The sequence below is a fragment of the Eucyclogobius newberryi genome, unplaced genomic scaffold, assembly GCF_026437365.1.
Source record: "Eucyclogobius newberryi isolate DKJ021-1_F unplaced genomic scaffold, fEucNew1.0.hap1 SCAF_12, whole genome shotgun sequence".
NCBI classification, from domain to species: Eukaryota; Metazoa; Chordata; class Actinopteri; order Gobiiformes; family Gobiidae; genus Eucyclogobius; species Eucyclogobius newberryi.
The window spans coordinates 36,774,295-36,800,061 of NW_027315746.1; the positions used below are offsets into that span (position 1 = coordinate 36,774,295).

At 55.5% G+C, this 25,767-nt stretch overlaps 1 protein-coding gene across 1 annotated transcript in view; it reads right to left on the minus strand.

The window, feature by feature from the left end:
• Positions 1-224: 224 nt before the first annotated feature.
• LOC140356771 (epidermal retinol dehydrogenase 2-like) overlaps positions 225-25,767 on the minus strand; it is a 45,559-nt gene continuing 20,016 nt past the window's right edge. The window contains exons 4-6 of the mRNA XM_072441963.1: positions 23,293-23,437; positions 860-985; positions 225-364 (exon numbers count right to left, since the gene is read on the minus strand). Of these exons, the coding sequence (XP_072298064.1) occupies positions 268-364; positions 860-985; positions 23,293-23,437 (368 nt within the window). The 3' untranslated portion in view covers positions 225-267. The remainder of the gene's footprint in view (positions 365-859; positions 986-23,292; positions 23,438-25,767) is intronic.

The window sequence follows — 25,767 nt, forward strand, 5'->3', positions numbered from 1 at the left end:
GTCTGTAGATCCTTCGTTACAGACGAGCGTCTGTAGATCCTTCGTTACAGACGAGCGTCTGTAGATCCTTCGTTACAGACGAGCGTCTGTAGATCCTTCGTTACAGACGAGCGTCTGTAGATCCTTCGTTACAGACGAGCGTCTGTAGATCCTTCGTTACAGACGAGCGTCTGTAGATCCTTCGTTACAGACGAGCGTCTGTAGATCCTTCGTTACAGACGAGCGTCTGTAGATCCTTCGTTACAGACGAGCGTCTGTAGATCCGCTTCATTCCAGCTTCTTGGTGCGTCCCCTGAAGTGATCCATCATGTTGAAGGCCCCGAGGTACTCGCCCAACAGGAGCCCCAGCTTTGTGGAGATGATACTATGGAGGACAAGCACAGTGTCAGACTGAGGACTACAGACGAACAGAGGACCAGACAGACCTCCCTCTGCGTCTGCGTCCTCCCTGACTTCCCTCTGCGTCCTCCCTCTGCATCCGCTCTGTGTCAATGTCCTCTCTGTGTCCTCTCTGTGTCCATGTCCTCTCTGTGTCCTCTCTGTGTCCATGTCCTCTCTGTGTCCATGTCCTCTCTGTGTCCATGTCCTCTCTGTGTCCATGTCCTCTCTGTGTCCTCTCTGTGTCCATGTCCTCTCTGTGTCCTCTCTGTGTCCATGTCCTCTCTGTGTCCATGTCCTCTCTGTGTCCTCTCTGTGCCCATGTCCTCTCTGTGTCCATGTCCTCTCTGTGTCCATGTCCTCTCTGTGTCCTCTCTGTGTCCATGTCCTCTCTGTGTCCATGTCCTCTCTGTGTCCATGTCCTCTCTGTGTCCATGTCCTCTCTGTGTCCTCTCTGTGTCCATGTCCTCTGCAGTCTTACCTCTTGAGTCCTGTGATGGCGTACATGCTGCGGGGCATGAGCAGATACGCCTGGTCAGTCAGGACGGCCTTCAGGATCTTCTTGACTGCATAGTCTGGGTCCAGGATGGGCATCAGACGGGGCCACCTACGAGAGGGTCAAACGCTGGAGTGAGTGAGACCAGAGGGTCAAACGCTGGAGTGAGTGAGACCAGAGGGTCAAACGCTGGAGTGAGTGAGACCAGAGGGTCAAACGCTGGAGTGAGTGAGACCAGAGGGTCAAACGCTGGAGTGAGTGAGACCAGAGGGTCAAACGTTGGAGTGAGTGAGACCAGAGGGTCAAACGCTGGAGTGAGTGAGACCAGAGGGTCAAACGCTGGAGTGAGTGAGACCAGAGGGTCAAACGCTGGAGTGAGTGAGACCAGAGGGTCAAACGCTGGAGTGAGTGAGACCAGAGGGTCAAACGCTGGAGTGAGTGAGACCAGAGGGTCAAACGCTGGAGTGAGTGAGACCAGAGGGTCAAACGCTGGAGTGAGTGAGACCAGAGGGTCAAACGCTGGAGTGAGTGAGACGAGAGGTTCAAACGCTGGAGTGAGTGAGACCAGAGGGTCAAACGCTGGAGTGAGTGAGACCAGAGGGTCAAACGCTGGAGTGAGTGAGACCAGAGGGTCAAACGCTGGAGTGAGTGAGACCAGAGGGTCAAACGCTGGAGTGAGTGAGACCAGAGGGTCAAACGCTGGAGTGAGTGAGACCAGAGGGTCAAACGCTGGAGTGAGTGAGACCAGAGGGTCAAACGCTGAAGTGAGTGAGACCAGAGGGTCAAACGCTGGAGTGAGTGAGACCAGAGGGTCAAACGCTGGAGTGAGTGAGACCAGAGGGTCAAACGCTGGAGTGAGTGAGACCAGAGGGTCAAACGCTGGAGTGAGTGAGACCAGAGGGTCAAACGCTGGAGTGAGTGAGACCAGAGGGTCAAACGCTGGAGTGAGTGAGACCAGAGGGTCAAACGCTGGAGTGAGTGAGACGAGAGGGTCAAAAGCTGAAGTGAGTGAGACGAAAGGGTCAAACGCTGGAGTGAGTGAGACGAGAGGGTCAAACGCTGGAGTGAGACGAGAGGGTCAAACGCTGGAGTGAGTGAGACGAGAGGGTCAAACGCTGGAGTGAGACGAGAGGGTCAAAAGCTGGAGTGAGACGAGAGGGTCAAACGCTGGAGTGAGTGAGAAACGAGAGGGTCAAACGCTGGAGTGAGTGAGACCAGAGGGTCAAACGCTGGAGTGAGTGAGACCAGAGGGTCAAACGCTGGAGTGAGTGAGACGAGAGGGTCAAACGTTGGAGTGAGTGAGACGAGAGGGTCAAACGTTGGAGTGAGTGAGACCAGAGGGTCAAACGCTGGAGTGAGTGAGAGCAGAGGGTCAAACGCTGGAGTGAGACGAGAGGGTCAAATGCTGGAGTGAGTGAGAGACGAGAGGGTCAAATGCTGGAGTGAGTGAGAGACGAGAGGGTCAAACGCTGGAGTGAGTGAGACCAGAGGGTCAAACGCTGGAGTGAGTGAGACCAGAGGGTCAAACGCTGGAGTGAGTGAGACCAGAGGGTCAAACGCTGGAGTGAGTGAGACCAGAGGGTCAAACGCTGGAGTGAGTGAGACCAGAGGGTCAAACGCTGGAGTGAGTGAGACCAGAGGGTCAAACGCTGGAGTGAGTGAGACCAGAGGGTCAAACGCTGGAGTGAGTGAGACCAGAGGGTCAAACGCTGGAGTGAGTGAGACCAGAGGGTCAAACGCTGGAGTGAGTGAGACCAGAGGGTCAAACGCTGGAGTGAGTGAGACCAGAGGGTCAAACGCTGGAGTGAGTGAGACCAGAGGGTCAAACGCTGGAGTGAGTGAGACCAGAGGGTCAAACGCTGGAGTGAGTGAGACCAGAGGGTCAAACGCTGGAGTGAGTGAGACCAGAGGGTCAAAAGCTGGAGTGAGTGAGACCAGAGGGTCAAACGCTGGAGTGAGTGAGACCAGAGGGTCAAACGCTGGAGTGAGTGAGACGAGAGGTTCAAACGCTGGAGTGAGTGAGACCAGAGGGTCAAACGCTGGAGTGAGTGAGACCAGAGGGTCAAACGCTGGAGTGAGTGAGACCAGAGGGTCAAACGCTGGAGTGAGTGAGACCAGAGGGTCAAACGCTGGAGTGAGTGAGACCAGAGGGTCAAACGCTGGAGTGAGTGAGACCAGAGGGTCAAACGCTGGAGTGAGTGAGACCAGAGGGTCAAACGCTGGAGTGAGTGAGACCAGAGGGTCAAACGCTGAAGTGAGTGAGACCAGAGGGTCAAACGCTGGAGTGAGTGAGACCAGAGGGTCAAACGCTGGAGTGAGTGAGACGAGAGGGTCAAAAGCTGAAGTGAGTGAGACGAAAGGGTCAAACGCTGGAGTGAGTGAGACGAGAGGGTCAAACGCTGGAGTGAGACGAGAGGGTCAAACGCTGGAGTGAGTGAGACGAGAGGGTCAAACGCTGGAGTGAGACGAGAGGGTCAAAAGCTGGAGTGAGACGAGAGGGTCAAACGCTGGAGTGAGTGAGAAACGAGAGGGTCAAACGCTGGAGTGAGTGAGACCAGAGGGTCAAACGCTGGAGTGAGTGAGACCAGAGGGTCAAACGCTGGAGTGAGTGAGACCAGAGGGTCAAACGCTGGAGTGAGTGAGACCAGAGGTTCAAACGCTGGAGTGAGTGAGACCAGAGGGTCAAACGCTGGAGTGAGTGAGACCAGAGGGTCAAACGCTGGAGTGAGTGAGACCAGAGGGTCAAACGCTGGAGTGAGTGAGACGAGAGGGTCAAACGCTGGAGTGAGTGAGACCAGAGGGTCAAACGCTGGAGTGAGTGAGACCAGAGGTTCAAACGCTGGAGTGAGTGAGACCAGAGGGTCAAACGCTGGAGTGAGTGAGACCAGAGGGTCAAACGCTGGAGTGAGTGAGACCAGAGGGTCAAACGCTGGAGTGAGTGAGACCAGAGGGTCAAACGCTGGAGTGAGTGAGACCAGAGGGTCAAACGCTGAAGTGAGTGAGACCAGAGGGTCAAACGCTGGAGTGAGTGAGACCAGAGGGTCAAACGCTGGAGTGAGTGAGACGAGAGGGTCAAAAGCTGAAGTGAGTGAGACGAAAGGGTCAAACGCTGGAGTGAGTGAGACGAGAGGGTCAAACGCTGGAGTGAGACGAGAGGGTCAAACGCTGGAGTGAGTGAGACGAGAGGGTCAAACGCTGGAGTGAGACGAGAGGGTCAAAAGCTGGAGTGAGACGAGAGGGTCAAACGCTGGAGTGAGTGAGAAACGAGAGGGTCAAACGCTGGAGTGAGTGAGACCAGAGGGTCAAACGCTGGAGTGAGTGAGACCAGAGGGTCAAACGCTGGAGTGAGTGAGACGAGAGGGTCAAACGTTGGAGTGAGTGAGACGAGAGGGTCAAACGTTGGAGTGAGTGAGACCAGAGGGTCAAACGCTGGAGTGAGTGAGACCAGAGGGTCAAACGCTGGAGTGAGACGAGAGGGTCAAATGCTGGAGTGAGTGAGAGACGAGAGGGTCAAATGCTGGAGTGAGTGAGAGACGAGAGGGTCAAACGCTGGAGTGAGACGAGAGGGTCAAATGCTGGAGTGAGTGAGACCAGAGGGTCAAACGCTGGAGTGAGTGAGACGAGAGGGTCAAACGCTGGAGTGAGTGAGACCAGAGGGTCAAACGCTGGAGTGAGTGAGACGAGAGGGTCAAACGCTGGAGTGAGTGAGACCAGAGGGTCAAACGCTGGAGTGAGTGAGACCAGAGGGTCAAACGCTGGAGTGAGTGAGACCAGAGGGTCAAACGCTGGAGTGAGTGAGACCAGAGGGTCAAACGCTGGAGTGAGTGTGACCAGAGGGTCAAACGCTGGAGTGAGTGAGACCAGAGGGTCAAACGCTGGAGTGAGTGAGACCAGAGGGTCAAACGCTGGAGTGAGTGAGACCAGAGGGTCAAACGCTGGAGTGAGTGAGACCAGAGGGTCAAACGCTGGAGTGAGTGAGACCAGAGGGTCAAACGCTGGAGTGAGTGAGACCAGAGGGTCAAACGCTGGAGTGAGTGAGACCAGAGGGTCAAACGCTGGAGTGAGTGAGACCAGAGGGTCAAACGCTGGAGTGAGTGAGACCAGAGGGTCAAACGCTGGAGTGAGTGAGACCAGAGGGTCAAACGCTGGAGTGAGTGAGACCAGAGGGTCAAACGCTGGAGTGAGTGAGACCAGAGGGTCAAACGCTGGAGTGAGTGAGACCAGAGGGTCAAACGCTGGAGTGGGTGAGACCAGAGGGTCAAACGCTGGAGTGAGTGAGACCAGAGGGTCAAACGCTGGAGTGAGTGAGACCAGAGGGTCAAACGCTGGAGTGAGTGAGACCAGAGGGTCAAACGCTGGAGTGAGTGAGACCAGAGGGTCAAACGCTGGAGTGAGTGAGACCAGAGGGTCAAACGCTGGAGTGAGTGAGACCAGAGGGTCAAACGCTGGAGTGAGTGAGACCAGAGGGTCAAACGCTGGAGTGAGTGAGACCAGAGGGTCAAACGCTGAAGTGAGTGAGACGAAAGGGTCAAACGCTGGAGTGAGTGAGACGAGAGGGTCAAACGCTGGAGTGAGACGAGAGGGTCAAACGCTGGAGTGAGTGAGACGAGAGGGTCAAACGCTGGAGTGAGACGAGAGGGTCAAAAGCTGGAGTGAGACGAGAGGGTCAAACGCTGGAGTGAGTGAGAAACGAGAGGGTCAAACGCTGGAGTGAGTGAGACCAGAGGGTCAAACGCTGGAGTGAGTGAGACCAGAGGGTCAAACGCTGGAGTGAGTGAGACGAGAGGGTCAAACGTTGGAGTGAGTGAGACGAGAGGGTCAAACGTTGGAGTGAGTGAGACCAGAGGGTCAAACGCTGGAGTGAGTGAGACCAGAGGGTCAAACGCTGGAGTGAGACGAGAGGGTCAAATGCTGGAGTGAGTGAGAGACGAGAGGGTCAAATGCTGGAGTGAGTGAGAGACGAGAGGGTCAAACGCTGGAGTGAGACGAGAGGGTCAAATGCTGGAGTGAGTGAGACCAGAGGGTCAAACGCTGGAGTGAGTGAGAAACGAGAGGGTCAAACGCTGGAGTGAGACCAGAGGGTCAAACGCTGGAGTGAGTGAGACCAGAGGGTCAAACGCTGGAGTGAGTGAGAAACGAGAGGGTCAAACGCTGGAGTGAGTGAGACCAGAGGGTCAAACGCTGGAGTGAGTGAGACCAGAGGGTCAAACGCTGGAGTGAGTGAGACGAGAGGGTCAAACGTTGGAGTGAGTGAGACGAGAGGGTCAAACGTTGGTGTGAGTGAGACCAGAGGGTCAAACGCTGGAGTGAGACGAGAGGGTCAAATGCTGGAGTGAGTGAGAGACGAGAGGGTCAAATGCTGGAGTGAGTCAGAGACGAGAGGGTCAAATGCTGGAGTGAGTGAGAGACGAGAGGGTCAAACGCTGGAGTGAGTGAGACCAGAGGGTCAAACGCTGGAGTGAGACGAGAGGGTCAAACGCTGGAGTGAGTGAGACCAGAGGGTCAAACGCTGGAGTGAGTGAGACGAGAGGGTCAAACGCTGGAGTGAGTGAGACCAGAGGGTCAAACGCTGAAGTGAGTGAGACGAAAGGGTCAAACGCTGGAGTGAGTGAGACGAGAGGGTCAAACGCTGGAGTGAGTGAGACGAGAGGGTCAAACGCTGGTGTGAGACGAGAGGGTCAAATGCTGGAGTGAGTGAGAGACGAGAGGGTCAAATGCTGGAGTGAGTGAGAGACGAGAGGGTCAAATGCTGGAGTGAGTGAGAGACGAGAGGGTCAAACGCTGGAGTGAGTGAGACCAGAGGGTCAAACGCTGGAGTGAGACGAGAGGGTCAAACGCTGGAGTGAGTGAGACCAGAGGGTCAAACGCTGGAGTGAGTGAGACGAGAGGGTCAAACGCTGGAGTGAGTGAGACCAGAGGGTCAAACGCTGAAGTGAGTGAGACGAAAGGGTCAAACGCTGGAGTGAGTGAGACGAGAGGGTCAAACGCTGGAGTGAGTGAGACGAGAGGGTCAAACGCTGGAGTGAGTGAGACGAGAGGGTCAAACGCTGGAGTGAGACGAGAGGGTCAAACGCTGGAGTGAGTGAGACGAGAGGGTCAAACGCTGGAGTGAGTGAGACCAGAGGGTCAAACGCTGGAGTGAGTGAGACGAGAGGGTCAAACGCTGGAGTGAGACGAGAGGGTCAAACGCTGGAGTGAGTGAGACGAGAGGGTCAAACGCTGGAGTGAGTGAGAAACGAGAGGGTCAAACGCTGGAGTGAGTGAGACCAGAGGGTCAAACGCTGGAGTGAGTGAGACCAGAGGGTCAAACGCTGGAGTGAGTGAGACCAGAGGGTCAAACGCTGGAGTGAGTGAGACCAGAGGGTCAAACGCTGGAGTGAGTGAGACCAGAGGGTCAAACGCTGAAGTGAGTGAGACGAAAGGGTCAAACGCTGGAGTGAGTGAGACGAGAGGGTCAAACGCTGGAGTGAGTGAGACGAGAGGGTCAAACGCTGGAGTGAGACGAGAGGGTCAAACGCTGGAGTGAGTGAGACGAGAGGGTCAAACGCTGGAGTGAGTGAGAAACGAGAGGGTCAAACGCTGGAGTGAGTGAGACCAGAGGGTCAAACGCTGGAGTGAGTGAGACGAGAGGGTCAAACGCTGGAGTGAGTGAGACCAGAGGGTCAAACGCTGGAGTGAGTGAGACCAGAGGGTCAAACGCTGGAGTGAGTGAGACCAGAGGGTCAAACGCTGGAGTGAGTGAGACCAGAGGGTCAAACGCTGGAGTGAGTGAGACCAGAGGGTCAAACGCTGGAGTGAGTGAGACCAGAGGGTCAAACGCTGGAGTGAGTGAGACGAGAGGGTCAAACGCTGGAGTGAGTGAGACCAGAGGGTCAAACGCTGGAGTGAGTGAGACCAGAGGGTCAAACGCTGGAGTGAGTGAGACGAGAGGGTCAAACGTTGGAGTGAGTGAGACGAGAGGGTCAAACGTTGGTGTGAGTGAGACCAGAGGGTCAAACGCTGGAGTGAGACGAGAGGGTCAAATGCTGGAGTGAGTGAGAGACGAGAGGGTCAAATGCTGGAGTGAGTCAGAGACGAGAGGGTCAAATGCTGGAGTGAGTGAGAGACGAGAGGGTCAAACGCTGGAGTGAGTGAGACCAGAGGGTCAAACGCTGGAGTGAGACGAGAGGGTCAAACGCTGGAGTGAGTGAGACCAGAGGGTCAAACGCTGGAGTGAGTGAGACGAGAGGGTCAAACGCTGGAGTGAGTGAGACCAGAGGGTCAAACGCTGAAGTGAGTGAGACGAAAGGGTCAAACGCTGGAGTGAGTGAGACGAGAGGGTCAAACGCTGGAGTGAGTGAGACGAGAGGGTCAAACGCTGGAGTGAGACGAGAGGGTCAAATGCTGGAGTGAGTGAGAGACGAGAGGGTCAAATGCTGGAGTGAGTCAGAGACGAGAGGGTCAAATGCTGGAGTGAGTGAGAGACGAGAGGGTCAAACGCTGGAGTGAGTGAGACCAGAGGGTCAAACGCTGGAGTGAGACGAGAGGGTCAAACGCTGGAGTGAGTGAGACCAGAGGGTCAAACGCTGGAGTGAGTGAGACGAGAGGGTCAAACGCTGGAGTGAGTGAGACCAGAGGGTCAAACGCTGAAGTGAGTGAGACGAAAGGGTCAAACGCTGGAGTGAGTGAGACGAGAGGGTCAAACGCTGGAGTGAGTGAGACGAGAGGGTCAAACGCTGGAGTGAGACGAGAGGGTCAAACGCTGGAGTGAGTGAGACGAGAGGGTCAAACGCTGGAGTGAGTGAGAAACAAGAGGGTCAAACGCTGGAGTGAGTGAGACGAGAGGGTCAAACGCTGGAGTGAGTGAGACCAGAGGGTCAAACGCTGGAGTGAGTGAGACCAGAGGGTCAAACGCTGGAGTGAGTGAGACCAGAGGGTCAAACGCTGGAGTGAGTGAGACCAGAGGGTCAAACGCTGGAGTGAGTGAGACCAGAGGGTCAAACGCTGAAGTGAGTGAGACGAAAGGGTCAAACGCTGGAGTGAGTGAGACGAGAGGGTCAAACGCTGGAGTGAGTGAGACGAGAGGGTCAAACGCTGGAGTGAGACGAGAGGGTCAAACGCTGGAGTGAGTGAGACGAGAGGGTCAAACGCTGGAGTGAGTGAGAAACGAGAGGGTCAAACGCTGGAGTGAGTGAGACCAGAGGGTCAAACGCTGGAGTGAGTGAGACCAGAGGGTCAAACGCTGGAGTGAGTGAGACCAGAGGGTCAAACGCTGGAGTGAGTGAGACCAGAGGGTCAAACGCTGGAGTGAGTGAGACCAGAGGGTCAAACGCTGGAGTGAGTGAGACCAGAGGGTCAAACGCTGGAGTGAGTGAGACCAGAGGGTCAAACGCTGGAGTTAGTGAGACCAGAGGGTCAAACGCTGGAGTGAGTGAGACCAGAGGGTCAAACGCTGGAGTGAGTGAGACCAGAGGGTCAAACGCTGGAGTGAGTGAGACCAGAGGGTCAAACGCTGGAGTGAGTGAGACGAGAGGGTCAAACGCTGGAGTGAGTGAGACCAGAGGGTCAAACGCTGGAGTGAGTGAGACCAGAGGGTCAAACGCTGGAGTGAGTGAGACGAGAGGGTCAAACGTTGGAGTGAGTGAGACGAGAGGGTCAAACGTTGGTGTGAGTGAGACCAGAGGGTCAAACGCTGGAGTGAGACGAGAGGGTCAAATGCTGGAGTGAGTGAGAGACGAGAGGGTCAAATGCTGGAGTGAGTCAGAGACGAGAGGGTCAAATGCTGGAGTGAGTGAGAGACGAGAGGGTCAAACGCTGGAGTGAGTGAGACCAGAGGGTCAAACGCTGGAGTGAGACGAGAGGGTCAAACGCTGGAGTGAGTGAGACCAGAGGGTCAAACGCTGGAGTGAGTGAGACGAGAGGGTCAAACGCTGGAGTGAGTGAGACCAGAGGGTCAAACGCTGAAGTGAGTGAGACGAAAGGGTCAAACGCTGGAGTGAGTGAGACGAGAGGGTCAAACGCTGGAGTGAGTGAGACGAGAGGGTCAAACGCTGGAGTGAGACGAGAGGGTCAAATGCTGGAGTGAGTGAGAGACGAGAGGGTCAAATGCTGGAGTGAGTCAGAGACGAGAGGGTCAAATGCTGGAGTGAGTGAGAGACGAGAGGGTCAAACGCTGGAGTGAGTGAGACCAGAGGGTCAAACGCTGGAGTGAGACGAGAGGGTCAAACGCTGGAGTGAGTGAGACCAGAGGGTCAAACGCTGGAGTGAGTGAGACGAGAGGGTCAAACGCTGGAGTGAGTGAGACCAGAGGGTCAAAGCTGAAGTGAGTGAGACGAAAGGGTCAAACGCTGGAGTGAGTGAGACGAGAGGGTCAAACGCTGGAGTGAGTGAGACGAGAGGGTCAAACGCTGGAGTGAGACGAGAGGGTCAAACGCTGGAGTGAGTGAGACGAGAGGGTCAAACGCTGGAGTGAGTGAGAGACGAGAGGGTCAAATGCTGGAGTGAGTGAGAGACGAGAGGGTCAAACGCTGGAGTGAGTGAGACCAGAGGGTCAAACGCTGGAGTGAGACGAGAGGGTCAAACGCTGGAGTGAGTGAGACCAGAGGGTCAAACGCTGGAGTGAGTGAGACGAGAGGGTCAAACGCTGGAGTGAGTGAGACCAGAGGGTCAAACGCTGAAGTGAGTGAGACGAAAGGGTCAAACGCTGGAGTGAGTGAGACGAGAGGGTCAAACGCTGGAGTGAGTGAGACGAGAGGGTCAAACGCTGGAGTGAGACGAGAGGGTCAAATGCTGGAGTGAGTGAGAGACGAGAGGGTCAAATGCTGGAGTGAGTCAGAGACGAGAGGGTCAAATGCTGGAGTGAGTGAGAGACGAGAGGGTCAAACGCTGGAGTGAGTGAGACCAGAGGGTCAAACGCTGGAGTGAGTGAGACGAGAGGGTCAAACGCTGGAGTGAGTGAGACCAGAGGGTCAAACGCTGAAGTGAGTGAGACGAAAGGGTCAAACGCTGGAGTGAGTGAGACGAGAGGGTCAAACGCTGGAGTGAGTGAGACGAGAGGGTCAAACGCTGGAGTGAGACGAGAGGGTCAAACGCTGGAGTGAGTGAGACGAGAGGGTCAAACGCTGGAGTGAGTGAGAAACGAGAGGGTCAAACGCTGGAGTGAGTGAGACGAGAGGGTCAAACGCTGGAGTGAGTGAGACCAGAGGGTCAAACGCTGGAGTGAGTGAGACCAGAGGGTCAAACGCTGGAGTGAGTGAGACCAGAGGGTCAAACGCTGGAGTGAGTGAGACCAGAGGGTCAAACGCTGAAGTGAGTGAGACGAAAGGGTCAAACGCTGGAGTGAGTGAGACGAGAGGGTCAAACGCTGGAGTGAGTGAGACGAGAGGGTCAAACGCTGGAGTGAGACGAGAGGGTCAAACGCTGGAGTGAGTGAGACGAGAGGGTCAAACGCTGGAGTGAGTGAGAAACGAGAGGGTCAAACGCTGGAGTGAGTGAGACCAGAGGGTCAAACGCTGGAGTGAGTGAGACGAGAGGGTCAAACGCTGGAGTGAGTGAGACCAGAGGGTCAAACGCTGGAGTGAGTGAGACCAGAGGGTCAAACGCTGGAGTGAGTGAGACCAGAGGGTCAAACGCTGGAGTGAGTGAGACCAGAGGGTCAAACGCTGGAGTGAGTGAGACCAGAGGGTCAAACGCTGGAGTGAGTGAGACCAGAGGGTCAAACGCTGGAGTGAGTGAGACCAGAGGGTCAAACGCTGGAGTGAGTGAGACGAGAGGGTCAAACGCTGGAGTGAGTGAGACCAGAGGGTCAAACGCTGGAGTGAGTGAGACCAGAGGGTCAAACGCTGGAGTGAGTGAGACGAGAGGGTCAAACGTTGGAGTGAGTGAGACGAGAGGGTCAAACGTTGGTGTGAGTGAGACCAGAGGGTCAAACGCTGGAGTGAGACGAGAGGGTCAAATGCTGGAGTGAGTGAGAGACGAGAGGGTCAAATGCTGGAGTGAGTCAGAGACGAGAGGGTCAAATGCTGGAGTGAGTGAGAGACGAGAGGGTCAAACGCTGGAGTGAGTGAGACCAGAGGGTCAAACGCTGGAGTGAGACGAGAGGGTCAAACGCTGGAGTGAGTGAGACCAGAGGGTCAAACGCTGGAGTGAGTGAGACGAGAGGGTCAAACGCTGGAGTGAGTGAGACCAGAGGGTCAAACGCTGAAGTGAGTGAGACGAAAGGGTCAAACGCTGGAGTGAGTGAGACGAGAGGGTCAAACGCTGGAGTGAGTGAGACGAGAGGGTCAAACGCTGGAGTGAGACGAGAGGGTCAAATGCTGGAGTGAGTGAGAGACGAGAGGGTCAAATGCTGGAGTGAGTCAGAGACGAGAGGGTCAAATGCTGGAGTGAGTGAGAGACGAGAGGGTCAAACGCTGGAGTGAGTGAGACCAGAGGGTCAAACGCTGGAGTGAGACGAGAGGGTCAAACGCTGGAGTGAGTGAGACCAGAGGGTCAAACGCTGGAGTGAGTGAGACGAGAGGGTCAAACGCTGGAGTGAGTGAGACCAGAGGGTCAAACGCTGAAGTGAGTGAGACGAAAGGGTCAAACGCTGGAGTGAGTGAGACGAGAGGGTCAAACGCTGGAGTGAGTGAGACGAGAGGGTCAAACGCTGGAGTGAGACGAGAGGGTCAAACGCTGGAGTGAGTGAGACGAGAGGGTCAAACGCTGGAGTGAGTGAGAAACGAGAGGGTCAAACGCTGGAGTGAGTGAGACCAGAGGGTCAAACGCTGGAGTGAGTGAGACGAGAGGGTCAAACGCTGGAGTGAGTGAGACCAGAGGGTCAAACGCTGGAGTGAGTGAGACCAGAGGGTCAAACGCTGGAGTGAGTGAGACCAGAGGGTCAAACGCTGGAGTGAGTGAGACCAGAGGGTCAAACGCTGGAGTGAGTGAGACCAGAGGGTCAAACGCTGGAGTGAGTGAGACCAGAGGGTCAAACGCTGGAGTGAGTGAGACGAGAGGGTCAAAAGCTGGAGTGAGTGAGACGAGAGGGTCAAACGCTGGAGTGAGTGAGACCAGAGGGTCAAACGCTGGAGTGAGTGAGACCAGAGGGTCAAACGCTGGAGTGAGTGAGACCAGAGGGTCAAACGCTGGAGTGAGTGAGACGAGAGGGTCAAACGCTGGAGTGAGTGAGACCAGAGGGTCAAACGCTGGAGTGAGTGAGACCAGAGGGTCAAACGCTGGAGTGAGTGAGACGAGAGGGTCAAACGTTGGAGTGAGTGAGACGAGAGGGTCAAACGTTGGTGTGAGTGAGACCAGAGGGTCAAACGCTGGAGTGAGACGAGAGGGTCAAATGCTGGAGTGAGTGAGAGACGAGAGGGTCAAATGCTGGAGTGAGTCAGAGACGAGAGGGTCAAATGCTGGAGTGAGTGAGAGACGAGAGGGTCAAACGCTGGAGTGAGTGAGACCAGAGGGTCAAACGCTGGAGTGAGACGAGAGGGTCAAACGCTGGAGTGAGTGAGACCAGAGGGTCAAACGCTGGAGTGAGTGAGACGAGAGGGTCAAACGCTGGAGTGAGTGAGACCAGAGGGTCAAACGCTGAAGTGAGTGAGACGAAAGGGTCAAACGCTGGAGTGAGTGAGACGAGAGGGTCAAACGCTGGAGTGAGTGAGACGAGAGGGTCAAACGCTGGAGTGAGACGAGAGGGTCAAATGCTGGAGTGAGTGAGAGACGAGAGGGTCAAATGCTGGAGTGAGTCAGAGACGAGAGGGTCAAATGCTGGAGTGAGTGAGAGACGAGAGGGTCAAACGCTGGAGTGAGTGAGACCAGAGGGTCAAACGCTGGAGTGAGACGAGAGGGTCAAACGCTGGAGTGAGTGAGACCAGAGGGTCAAACGCTGGAGTGAGTGAGACGAGAGGGTCAAACGCTGGAGTGAGTGAGACCAGAGGGTCAAACGCTGAAGTGAGTGAGACGAAAGGGTCAAACGCTGGAGTGAGTGAGACGAGAGGGTCAAACGCTGGAGTGAGTGAGACGAGAGGGTCAAACGCTGGAGTGAGACGAGAGGGTCAAACGCTGGAGTGAGTGAGACGAGAGGGTCAAACGCTGGAGTGAGTGAGAAACGAGAGGGTCAAACGCTGGAGTGAGTGAGACCAGAGGGTCAAACGCTGGAGTGAGTGAGACGAGAGGGTCAAACGCTGGAGTGAGTGAGACCAGAGGGTCAAACGCTGGAGTGAGTGAGACCAGAGGGTCAAACGCTGGAGTGAGTGAGAACAGAGGGTCAAACGCTGGAGTGAGTGAGACCAGAGGGTCAAACGCTGGAGTGAGTGAGACCAGAGGGTCAAACGCTGGAGTGAGTGAGACGAGAGGGTCAAACGCTGGAGTGAGACGAGAGGGTCAAACGCTGGAGTGAGTGAGACGAGAGGGTCAAACGCTGGAGTGAGTGAGAAACGAGAGGGTCAAACGCTGGAGTGAGTGAGACGAGAGGGTCAAACGCTGGAGTGAGTGAGACCAGAGGGTCAAACGCTGGAGTGAGTGAGACCAGAGGGTCAAACGCTGGAGTGAGTGAGACCAGAGGGTCAAACGCTGGAGTGAGTGAGACCAGAGGGTCAAACGCTGAAGTGAGTGAGACGAAAGGGTCAAACGCTGGAGTGAGTGAGACGAGAGGGTCAAACGCTGGAGTGAGTGAGACGAGAGGGTCAAACGCTGGAGTGAGACGAGAGGGTCAAACGCTGGAGTGAGTGAGACGAGAGGGTCAAACGCTGGAGTGAGTGAGAAACGAGAGGGTCAAACGCTGGAGTGAGTGAGACCAGAGGGTCAAACGCTGGAGTGAGTGAGACGAGAGGGTCAAACGCTGGAGTGAGTGAGACCAGAGGGTCAAACGCTGGAGTGAGTGAGACCAGAGGGTCAAACGCTGGAGTGAGTGAGACCAGAGGGTCAAACGCTGGAGTGAGTGAGACCAGAGGGTCAAACGCTGGAGTGAGTGAGACCAGAGGGTCAAACGCTGGAGTGAGTGAGACCAGAGGGTCAAACGCTGGAGTGAGTGAGACGAGAGGGTCAAACGCTGGAGTGAGTGAGACCAGAGGGTCAAACGCTGGAGTGAGTGAGACCAGAGGGTCAAACGCTGGAGTGAGTGAGACGAGAGGGTCAAACGTTGGAGTGAGTGAGACGAGAGGGTCAAACGTTGGTGTGAGTGAGACCAGAGGGTCAAACGCTGGAGTGAGACGAGAGGGTCAAATGCTGGAGTGAGTGAGAGACGAGAGGGTCAAACGCTGGAGTGAGTGAGACCAGAGGGTCAAACGCTGGAGTGAGACGAGAGGGTCAAACGCTGGAGTGAGTGAGACCAGAGGGTCAAACGCTGGAGTGAGTGAGACGAGAGGGTCAAACGCTGGAGTGAGTGAGACCAGAGGGTCAAACGCTGGAGTGAGTGAGAACAGAGGGTCAAACGCTGGAGTGAGTGAGACCAGAGGGTCAAACGCTGGAGTGAGTGAGACCAGAGGGTCAAACGCTGGAGTGAGTGAGACCAGAGGGTCAAACGCTGGAGTGAGTGAGACCAGAGGGTCAAACGCTGGAGTGAGTGAGACCAGAGGGTCAAACGCTGGAGTGAGTGAGACCAGAGGGTCAAACGCTGGAGTGAGTGAGACCAGAGGGTCAAACGCTGGAGTGAGTGAGACCAGAGGGTCAAACGCTGGAGTGAGTGAGACGAGAGATTCAAACGTTGGAGTGAGTGAGACGAGAGGGTCAAACGTTGGTGTGAGTGAGACCAGAGGGTCAAACGCTGGAGTGAGACGAGAGGGTCAAATGCTGGAGTGAGTGAGAGACGAGAGGGTCAAACGCTGGAGTGAGTGAGACCAGAGGGTCAAACGCTGGAGTGAGACGAGAGGGTCAAACGCTGGAGTGAGTGAGACCAGAGGGTCAAACGCTGGAGTGAGTGAGACGAGAGGGTCAAACGCTGGAGTGAGTGAGACCAGAGGGTCAAACGCTGAAGTGAGTGAGACGAAAGGGTCAAACGCTGGAGTGAGTGAGACGAGAGGGTCAAACGCTGGAGTGAGTGAGACGAGAGGGTCAAACGCTGGAGTGAGACGAGAGGGTCAAACGCTGGAGTGAGTGAGACGAGAGGGTCAAACGCTGGAGTGAGTGAGAAACGAGAGGGTCAAACGCTGGAGTGAGTGAGACCAGAGGGTCAAACGCTGGAGTGAGTGAGACGAGAGGGTCAAACGCTGGAGTGAGTGAGACCAGAGGGTCAAACGCTGGAGTGAGTGAGACCAGAGGGTCAAACGCTGGAGTGAGTGAGAACAGAGGGTCAAACGCTGGAGTGAGTGAGACCAGAGGGTCAAACGCTGGAGTGAGTGAGACCAGAGGGTCAAACGCTGGAGTGAGTGAGACGAGAGGGTCAAACGCTGGAGTGAGACGAGAGGGTCAAACGCTGGAGTGAGTGAGACGAGAGGGTCAAACGCTGGAGTGAGTGAGAAACGAGAGGGTCAAACGCTGGAGTGAGTGAGACGAGAGGGTCAAACGCTGGAGTGAGTGAGACCAGAGGGTCAAACGCTGGAGTGAGTGAGACCAGAGGGTCAAACGCTGGAGTGAGTGAGACCAGAGGGTCAAACGCTGGAGTGAGTGAGACCAGAGGGTCAAACGCTGAAGTGAGTGAGACGAAAGGGTCAAACGCTGGAGTGAGTGAGACGAGAGGGTCAAACGCTGGAGTGAGTGAGACGAGAGGGTCAAACGCTGGAGTGAGACGAGAGGGTCAAACGCTGGAGTGAGTGAGACGAGAGGGTCAAACGCTGGAGTGAGTGAGAAACGAGAGGGTCAAACGCTGGAGTGAGTGAGAAACGAGAGGGTCAAACGCTGGAGTGAGTGAGACCAGAGGGTCAAACGCTGGAGTGAGTGAGACCAGAGGGTCAAACGCTGGAGTGAGTGAGACCAGAGGGTCAAACGCTGGAGTGAGTGAGACGAGAGGGTCAAACGTTGGAGTGAGTGAGACGAGAGGGTCAAACGTTGGTGTGAGTGAGACCAGAGGGTCAAACGCTGGAGTGAGACGAGAGGGTCAAATGCTGGAGTGAGTGAGAGACGAGAGGGTCAAATGCTGGAGTGAGTCAGAGACGAGAGGGTCAAATGCTGGAGTGAGTGAGAGACGAGAGGGTCAAACGCTGGAGTGAGTGAGACCAGAGGGTCAAACGCTGGAGTGAGACGAGAGGGTCAAACGCTGGAGTGAGTGAGACCAGAGGGTCAAACGCTGGAGTGAGTGAGACGAGAGGGTCAAACGCTGGAGTGAGTGAGACCAGAGGGTCAAACGCTGAAGTGAGTGAGACGAAAGGGTCAAACGCTGGAGTGAGTGAGACGAGAGGGTCAAACGCTGGAGTGAGTGAGACGAGAGGGTCAAACGCTGGAGTGAGACGAGAGGGTCAAATGCTGGAGTGAGTGAGAGACGAGAGGGTCAAATGCTGGAGTGAGTCAGAGACGAGAGGGTCAAATGCTGGAGTGAGTGAGAGACGAGAGGGTCAAACGCTGGAGTGAGTGAGACCAGAGGGTCAAACGCTGGAGTGAGACGAGAGGGTCAAACGCTGGAGTGAGTGAGACCAGAGGGTCAAACGCTGGAGTGAGTGAGACGAGAGGGTCAAACGCTGGAGTGAGTGAGACCAGAGGGTCAAACGCTGAAGTGAGTGAGACGAAAGGGTCAAACGCTGGAGTGAGTGAGACGAGAGGGTCAAACGCTGGAGTGAGTGAGACGAGAGGGTCAAACGCTGGAGTGAGACGAGAGGGTCAAACGCTGGAGTGAGTGAGACGAGAGGGTCAAACGCTGGAGTGAGTGAGAAACGAGAGGGTCAAACGCTGGAGTGAGTGAGACCAGAGGGTCAAACGCTGGAGTGAGTGAGACGAGAGGGTCAAACGCTGGAGTGAGTGAGACCAGAGGGTCAAACGCTGGAGTGAGTGAGACCAGAGGGTCAAACGCTGGAGTGAGTGAGACCAGAGGGTCAAACGCTGGAGTGAGTGAGACCAGAGGGTCAAACGCTGGAGTGAGTGAGACCAGAGGGTCAAACGCTGGAGTGAGTGAGACCAGAGGGTCAAACGCTGGAGTGAGTGAGACGAGAGGGTCAAACGCTGGAGTGAGTGAGACGAGAGGGTCAAACGCTGGAGTGAGTGAGACCAGAGGGTCAAACGCTGGAGTGAGTGAGACCAGAGGGTCAAACGCTGGAGTGAGTGAGACCAGAGGGTCAAACGCTGGAGTGAGTGAGACGAGAGGGTCAAACGCTGGAGTGAGTGAGACCAGAGGGTCAAACGCTGGAGTGAGTGAGACCAGAGGGTCAAACGCTGGAGTGAGTGAGACGAGAGGGTCAAACGTTGGAGTGAGTGAGACGAGAGGGTCAAACGTTGGTGTGAGTGAGAAACGAGAGGGTCAAACGCTGGAGTGAGTGAGACCAGAGGGTCAAACGCTGGAGTGAGTGAGACGAGAGGGTCAAACGCTGGAGTGAGTGAGACCAGAGGGTCAAACGCTGGAGTGAGTGAGACCAGAGGGTCAAACGCTGGAGTGAGTGAGACCAGAGGGTCAAACGCTGGAGTGAGTGAGACCAGAGGGTCAAACGCTGGAGTGAGTGAGACCAGAGGGTCAAACGCTGGAGTGAGTGAGACCAGAGGGTCAAACGCTGGAGTGAGTGAGACGAGAGGGTCAAACGCTGGAGTGAGTGAGACCAGAGGGTCAAACGCTGGAGTGAGTGAGACCAGAGGGTCAAACGCTGGAGTGAGTGAGACCAGAGGGTCAAACGCTGGAGTGAGTGAGACGAGAGGGTCAAACGCTGGAGTGAGTGAGACCAGAGGGTCAAACGCTGGAGTGAGTGAGACCAGAGGGTCAAACGCTGGAGTGAGTGAGACGAGAGGGTCAAACGTTGGAGTGAGTGAGACGAGAGGGTCAAACGTTGGTGTGAGTGAGACCAGAGGGTCAAACGCTGGAGTGAGACGAGAGGGTCAAATGCTGGAGTGAGTGAGAGACGAGAGGGTCAAATGCTGGAGTGAGTCAGAGACGAGAGGGTCAAATGCTGGAGTGAGTGAGAGACGAGAGGGTCAAACGCTGGAGTGAGTGAGACCAGAGGGTCAAACGCTGGAGTGAGACGAGAGGGTCAAACGCTGGAGTGAGTGAGACCAGAGGGTCAAACGCTGGAGTGAGTGAGACGAGAGGGTCAAACGCTGGAGTGAGTGAGACCAGAGGGTCAAACGCTGAAGTGAGTGAGACGAAAGGGTCAAACGCTGGAGTGAGTGAGACGAGAGGGTCAAACGCTGGAGTGAGTGAGACGAGAGGGTCAAACGCTGGAGTGAGACGAGAGGGTCAAATGCTGGAGTGAGTGAGAGACGAGAGGGTCAAATGCTGGAGTGAGTCAGAGACAAGAGGGTCAAATGCTGGAGTGAGTGAGAGACGAGAGGGTCAAACGCTGGAGTGAGTGAGACCAGAGGGTCAAACGCTGGAGTGAGACGAGAGGGTCAAACGCTGGAGTGAGTGAGACCAGAGGGTCAAACGCTGGAGTGAGTGAGACGAGAGGGTCAAACGCTGGAGTGAGTGAGACCAGAGGGTCAAACGCTGAAGTGAGTGAGACGAAAGGGTCAAACGCTGGAGTGAGTGAGACGAGAGGGTCAAACGCTGGAGTGAGTGAGACGAGAGGGTCAAACGCTGGAGTGAGACGAGAGGGTCAAACGCTGGAGTGAGTGAGACGAGAGGGTCAAACGCTGGAGTGAGTGAGAAACGAGAGGGTCAAACGCTGGAGTGAGTGAGACCAGAGGGTCAAACGCTGGAGTGAGTGAGACGAGAGGGTCAAACGCTGGAGTGAGTGAGACCAGAGGGTCAAACGCTGGAGTGAGTGAGACCAGAGGGTCAAACGCTGGAGTGAGTGAGACCAGAGGGTCAAACGCTGGAGTGAGTGAGACCAGAGGGTCAAACGCTGGAGTGAGTGAGACCAGAGGGTCAAACGCTGGAGTGAGTGAGACCAGAGGGTCAAACGCTGGAGTGAGTGAGACGAGAGGGTCAAACGCTGGAGTGAGTGAGACGAGAGGGTCAAACGCTGGAGTGAGTGAGACCAGAGGGTCAAACGCTGGAGTGAGTGAGACCAGAGGGTCAAACGCTGGAGTGAGTGAGACCAGAGGGTCAAACGCTGGAGTGAGTGAGATGAGAGGGTCAAACGCTGGAGTGAGTGAGACCAGAGGGTCAAACGCTGGAGTGAGTGAGACCAGAGGGTCAAACGCTGGAGTGAGTGAGACCAGAGGGTCAAACGCTGGAGTGAGTGAGACCAGAGGGTCAAACGCTGGAGTGAGTGAGACGAGAGGGTCAAACGCTGGAGTGAGTGAGACGAGAGGGTCAAACGCTGGAGTGAGTGAGACCAGAGGGTCAAACGCTGGAGTGAGTGAGACCAGAGGGTCAAACGCTGGAGTGAGTGAGACCAGAGGGTCAAACGCTGGAGTGAGTGAGATGAGAGGGTCAAACGCTGGAGTGAGTGAGACCAGAGGGTCAAACGCTGGAGTGAGTGAGACCAGAGGGTCAAACGCTGGAGTGAGTGAGACCAGAGGGTCAAACGCTGGAGTGAGTGAGACCAGAGGGTCAAACGCTGGAGTGAGTGAGACCAGAGGGTCAAACGCTGGAGTGAGTGAGACCAGAGGGTCAAACGCTGGAGTGAGTGAGACCAGAGGGTCAAACGCTGGAGTGAGTGAGACCAGAGGGTCAAACGCTGGAGTGAGTGAGACCAGAGGGTCAAACGCTGGAGTGAGGACAGCTTCAAATGACACTTTTCATTTAAAAAGAAAATCGATATAAATCTTGGTCGAAAAAACAAAAATAGTTTGTCTGTTTCGGGTGAAAAAATGTCTGATCCCAATAAATGTTTGATTAATCAGGAGCTTCAGTCTAACTCCCTTTTTTGTCATTGTTGTCAATGGAATAACAGCAGAACAGCAGTGAGGGGTTCAGACCTCTGCAGAACAGCAGTGAGGGGTTCAGACCTCTGCAGAACAGCAGTGGGGGGTTCAGACCTCTGTAGAACAGCAGTGAGGGGGTTCAGACCTTTGCAGAACAGCAGTGAGAGGGTTCAGACCTCTTCAGAACAGCAGTGGGGGGTTCAGACCTCTGCAGAACAGCAGTGAGAGGGTTCAGACCTCTGCAGAACAGCAGTGAGGGGGTTCAGACCTCTGCAGAACAGCAGTGAGGGGGTTCAGACCTCTGCAGAACAGCAGTGGGGGGTTCAGACCTATGTAGAACAGCAGTGAGGGGGTTCAGACCTCTGCAGAACAGCAGTGAGGGGGTTCAGACCTCTGCAGAACAGCAGTGAGGGGGTTCAGACCTCTGCAGAACAGCAGTGAGGGGGTTCAGACCTCTGCAGAACAGCAGTGAGGGGGTTCAGACCTCTGCAGAACAGCAGTGAGGGGGTTCAGACCTCTGCAGAACAGCAGTGAGGGGGTTCAGACCTCTGCAGAACAGCAGTGACCAGTGTGAGGCAGTGAGTCATGTGCCTTCTTGTAATGGACCCAGGCAGTGCACCGATGAGTCTGTTGGGTTCTGCATTCTTGAGCGACTGTTCTGTCAACAAGGCTCCTCTGGTGTCTTTGCTCATGTACTCATCCATGTGCTCACTTATCTGAGCCGCGATGATGCTGGACATGAGCGTCCATGTTGTGGACAGACAGGTTATTGGGCGATAGTCGGCGGGATCCTTCAGAGTCAGGATCATGCACCCTTCAGAGTCAGGATCATGCACCCTTCAGAGTCAGGATCATGCACCCTTCAGAGTCAGGATCATGCACCCTTCAGAGTCAGGATCATGCACCCTTCAGAGTCAGGATCATGCACCCTTCAGCGTCAGGATCATGCACCCTTCAGAGTCAGGGTCATGCACCCTTCAGAGTCAGGATCATGCACCCTTCAGAGTCAGGATCATGCACCCTTCAGAGTCAGGATCATGCACCCTTCAGCGTCAGGATCATGCACCCTTCAGAGTCAGGGTCATGCACCCTTCAGAGTCAGGATCATGCACCCTTCAGAGTCAGGATCATGCACCCTTCAGCGTCAGGATCATGCACCCTTCAGAGTCAGGATCATGCACCCTTCAGAGTCAGGATCATGCACCCTTCAGCGTCAGGATCATGCACCCTTCAGAGTCAGGATCATGCACCCTTCAGAGTCAGGATCATGCACCCTTCAGCGTCAGGATCATGCACCCTTCAGCGTCAGGATCATGCACCCTTCAGAGTCAGGATCATGCACCCTTCAGAGTCAGGATCATGCACCCTTCCAGGATCATGCACCCTTCAGCGTCAGGATCATGCACCCTTCAGAGTCAGGATCATGCACCCTTCAGAGTCAGGATCATGCACCCTTCCAGGATCATGCACCCTTCAGAGTCAGGATCATGCACCCTTCAGAGTCAGGATCATGCACCCTTCAGAGTCAGGGTCATGCACCCTTCAGAGTCAGGATCATGCACCCTTCAGAGTCAGGGTCATGCACCCTTCAGAGTCAGGATCATGCACCCTTCAGAGTCAGGGTCATGCACCCTTCAGAGTCAGGATCATGCACCCTTCAGAGTCAGGATCATGCACCCTTCAGAGTCAGGATCATGCACCCTTCAGAGTCAGGATCATGCACCCTTCAGAGTCAGGATCATGCACCCTTCAGCGTCAGGGTCATGCACCCTTCAGCGTCAGGATCATGCACCCTTCAGAGTCAGGATCCTGCACCCTTCAGAGTCAGGGTCATGCACCCTTCAGAGTCAGGGTCATGCACCCTTCAGAGTCAGGGTCATGCACCCTTCAGAGTCAGGATCATGCACCCTTCAGCGTCAGGGTCATGCACCCTTCAGCGTCAGGATCATGCACCCTTCAGAGTAAGGATCATGCACCCTTCAGCGTCAGGGTCATGCACCCTTCAGCGTCAGGATCATGCACCCTTCAGAGTCAGGATCCTGCACCCTTCAGAGTCAGGGTCATGCACCCTTCAGAGTCAGGGTCATGTACCCTTCAGAGTCAGGGTCATGCACCCTTCAGAGTCAGGATCATGCACCCTTCAGCGTCAGGGTCATGCACCCTTCAGCGTCAGGATCATGCACCCTTCAGAGTCAGGATCCTGCACCCTTCAGAGTCAGGGTCATGCACCCTTCAGCGTCAGGATCATGCACCCTTCAGAGTCAGGATCATGCACCCTTCAGCGTCAGGGTCATGCACCCTTCAGCGTCAGGATCATGCACCCTTCAGAGTCAGGATCCTGCACCCTTCAGAGTCAGGGTCATGCACCCTTCAGCGTCAGGATCATGCACCCTTCGGTCATCATCCAGGGCGAGTCCCGTCCCTTCAGCTGCTTCATTTGTTTCTTTAGCCAGTGGACGTGCAACATATCATGTCTAAATCATTAGGTTCTCCCAGTACTCTTGGGAGTATTACGACCCCAAAATAAATAACTTTCTAAAATATACAAGCTGGATTATGGCGTTGTTACTTACTTGGTTTGGCATCCATCAAACATCCCTGTGTTTATGAAATATGGACAAACAATGGTGGTTTTCACACCACTTTTTCCTATGGCCAGCATTTCCAGTGCAATGGATTCTGCAAATCCAACTGCTGCAAATTTACTGGCACAGTAATCTGAAAACAAGACAATATGAAAAAGAGTCATTCAAATAAGATGAATATACATTCCCCATATTAAATATGATACATAGGGATGTTCCATACACATATCTGATCATTCATTATAATATTGTTATTATCTTGTTGTTGTACATAGTGTTCTGATCCTGTCCACAGACACACACAAGCACTGACTCACAGCAGGAGGGGCACACTTAGTGGAACCAATGAAACTAACTTCACCACCACCAGAACTGAAGAACAGGCCGAGCGTTCCGACTGTGAATGTGGAAGTGCAGTTTTCTTCTCTAGAAATCGAGAAGAAATATTTTGCCTTCTACAGTTTTGGAGTTAAGTAAAGTCCTGGTGTAGTCCTGGTGTAGTCCTGGTGTAGTCCTGGTGTAGTCCTGGTGTAGTCCTGGTGCAGTCCTGGTGCAGTCCTGGTGTAGTCCTGGTGCAGTCCTGGTGTAGTCCTGGTGTAGTCCTGGTGCAGTCCTGGTGTAGTCCTGGTGTAGTCCTGGTGTAGTCCTGGTGTAGTCCTGGTGTAGTCCTGGTGCAGTCCTGGTGTAGTCCTGGTGCAGTCCTGGTGCAGTCCTGGTGTAGTCCTGGTGTAGTCCTGGTGTAGTCCTGGTGCAGTCCTGGTGTAGTCCTGGTGTAGTCCTGGTGCAGTCCTGGTGTAGTCCTGGTGTAGTCCTGGTGTAGTCCTGGTGTAGTCCTGGTGCAGTCCTGGTGCAGTCCTGGTGTAGTCCTGGTGTAGTCCTGGTGTAGTCCTGGTGTAGTCCTGGTGCAGTCCTGGTGTAGTCCTGGTGTAGTCCTGGTGTAGTCCTGGTGTAGTCCTGGTGTAGTCCTGGTGCAGTCCTGGTGTAGTCCTGGTGTAGTCCTGGTGCAGTCCTGGTGTAGTCCTGGTGTAGTCCTGGTGCAGTCCTGGTGTAGTCCTGGTGTAGTCCTGGTGCAGTCCTGGTGCAGTCCTGGTGCAGTCCTGGTGTAGTCCTGGTGTAGTCCTGGTGTAGTCCTGGTGCTTGGATTACATCAAGTCTGTAGGTCTACTTTTAATTTCTGGATTTTAATTTCTTCAGATGAAAACGAGTCAAGCAAGAGCTTGAGCCAAGTGCCCTCCTCCTCCTCCTCCTGATACGCGCCCTCCTCCTCCTCCTCCCGATACGTGGCCTCCTCCTCCTCCCGATACGTGCCCTCCTCCTCCTCCTCCCGATACGCGCCCTCCTCCTCCTCCTGATACGCGCCCTCCTCCCGATACGTGCCCTCCTCCTCCTCCTCCTCCCGATACCCGCCCTCCTCCCGATACGCGCCCTCCTCCTCCTCCCGATACGTGCCCTCCTCCTCCTCCTCCTCCTGATACGTGCCCTCCTCCTCCTCCTCCTGATACGTGCCCTCCTCCTCCTCCTCCTGATACGTGCCCTCCTCCTCCTCCTCCCGATACGCACCCTCCTCCCGATACGCACCCTCCTCCCGATACGTGCCCTCCTTCCGATACGTGCCCTCCTCCTCCTCCCGATACGTGCCCTCCTCCTCCTCCTCCTCCTGATACGTGCCCTCCTCCCGATACGTGCCCTCCTCCTCCTCCTCCCGATACGCGCCCTCCTCCTCCTCCTCCTCCTGATACGTGGCCTCCTCCTCCTCCCGATACGTGCCCTCTTCCTCTTCCTCCTCCTCCCGATACGCGCCCTCCTCCTGATACGTGCCCTCCTCCTCCTCCCGATACGTGCCCTCCTCCTCCCGATACGTGCCCTCCTCCTCCTCCTCCTCCCGATACGTGCCCTCCTCCTCCTCCTCCTCCTCCCGATACGTGCCTGCCTCCTCCTCCTCCTCCTCCCCCCGATATGTGCCCTCCTCCTCCTCCTCCTCCTCCCGATACGTGCCCTCCTCCTCCTCCCGATACGTGCCCTCCTCCTCCTCCTCCTGATACGTGCCCTCCTCCTCCTCCCAATACGTGCCCTCCTCCTCCTCCTCCTCCTGATACGTGCCCTCCTCCTCCTCCTCCTCCCGATACGTGCCCTCCTCCTCCTCCTCCTCCCGATACGTGCCCTCCTCCTCCTCCTCCTGATACGTGCCCTCCTCCTCCTCCCAATACGTGCCCTCCTCCTCCTCCTCCTCCTGATACGTGCCCTCCTCCTCCTCCTCCTCCCGATACGTGCCCTCCTCCTCCTCCTCCTCCCGATACGTGCCCTCCTCCTCCTCCTCCTCCTCCCGATACGTGCCTGCCTCCTCCTCCTCCTCCTCCCCCCGATATGTGCCCTCCTCCTCCTCCTCCTCCTCCCGATACGTGCCCTCCTCCTCCTCCCGATACGTGCCCTCCTCCTCCTCCTCCTGATACGTGCCCTCCTACT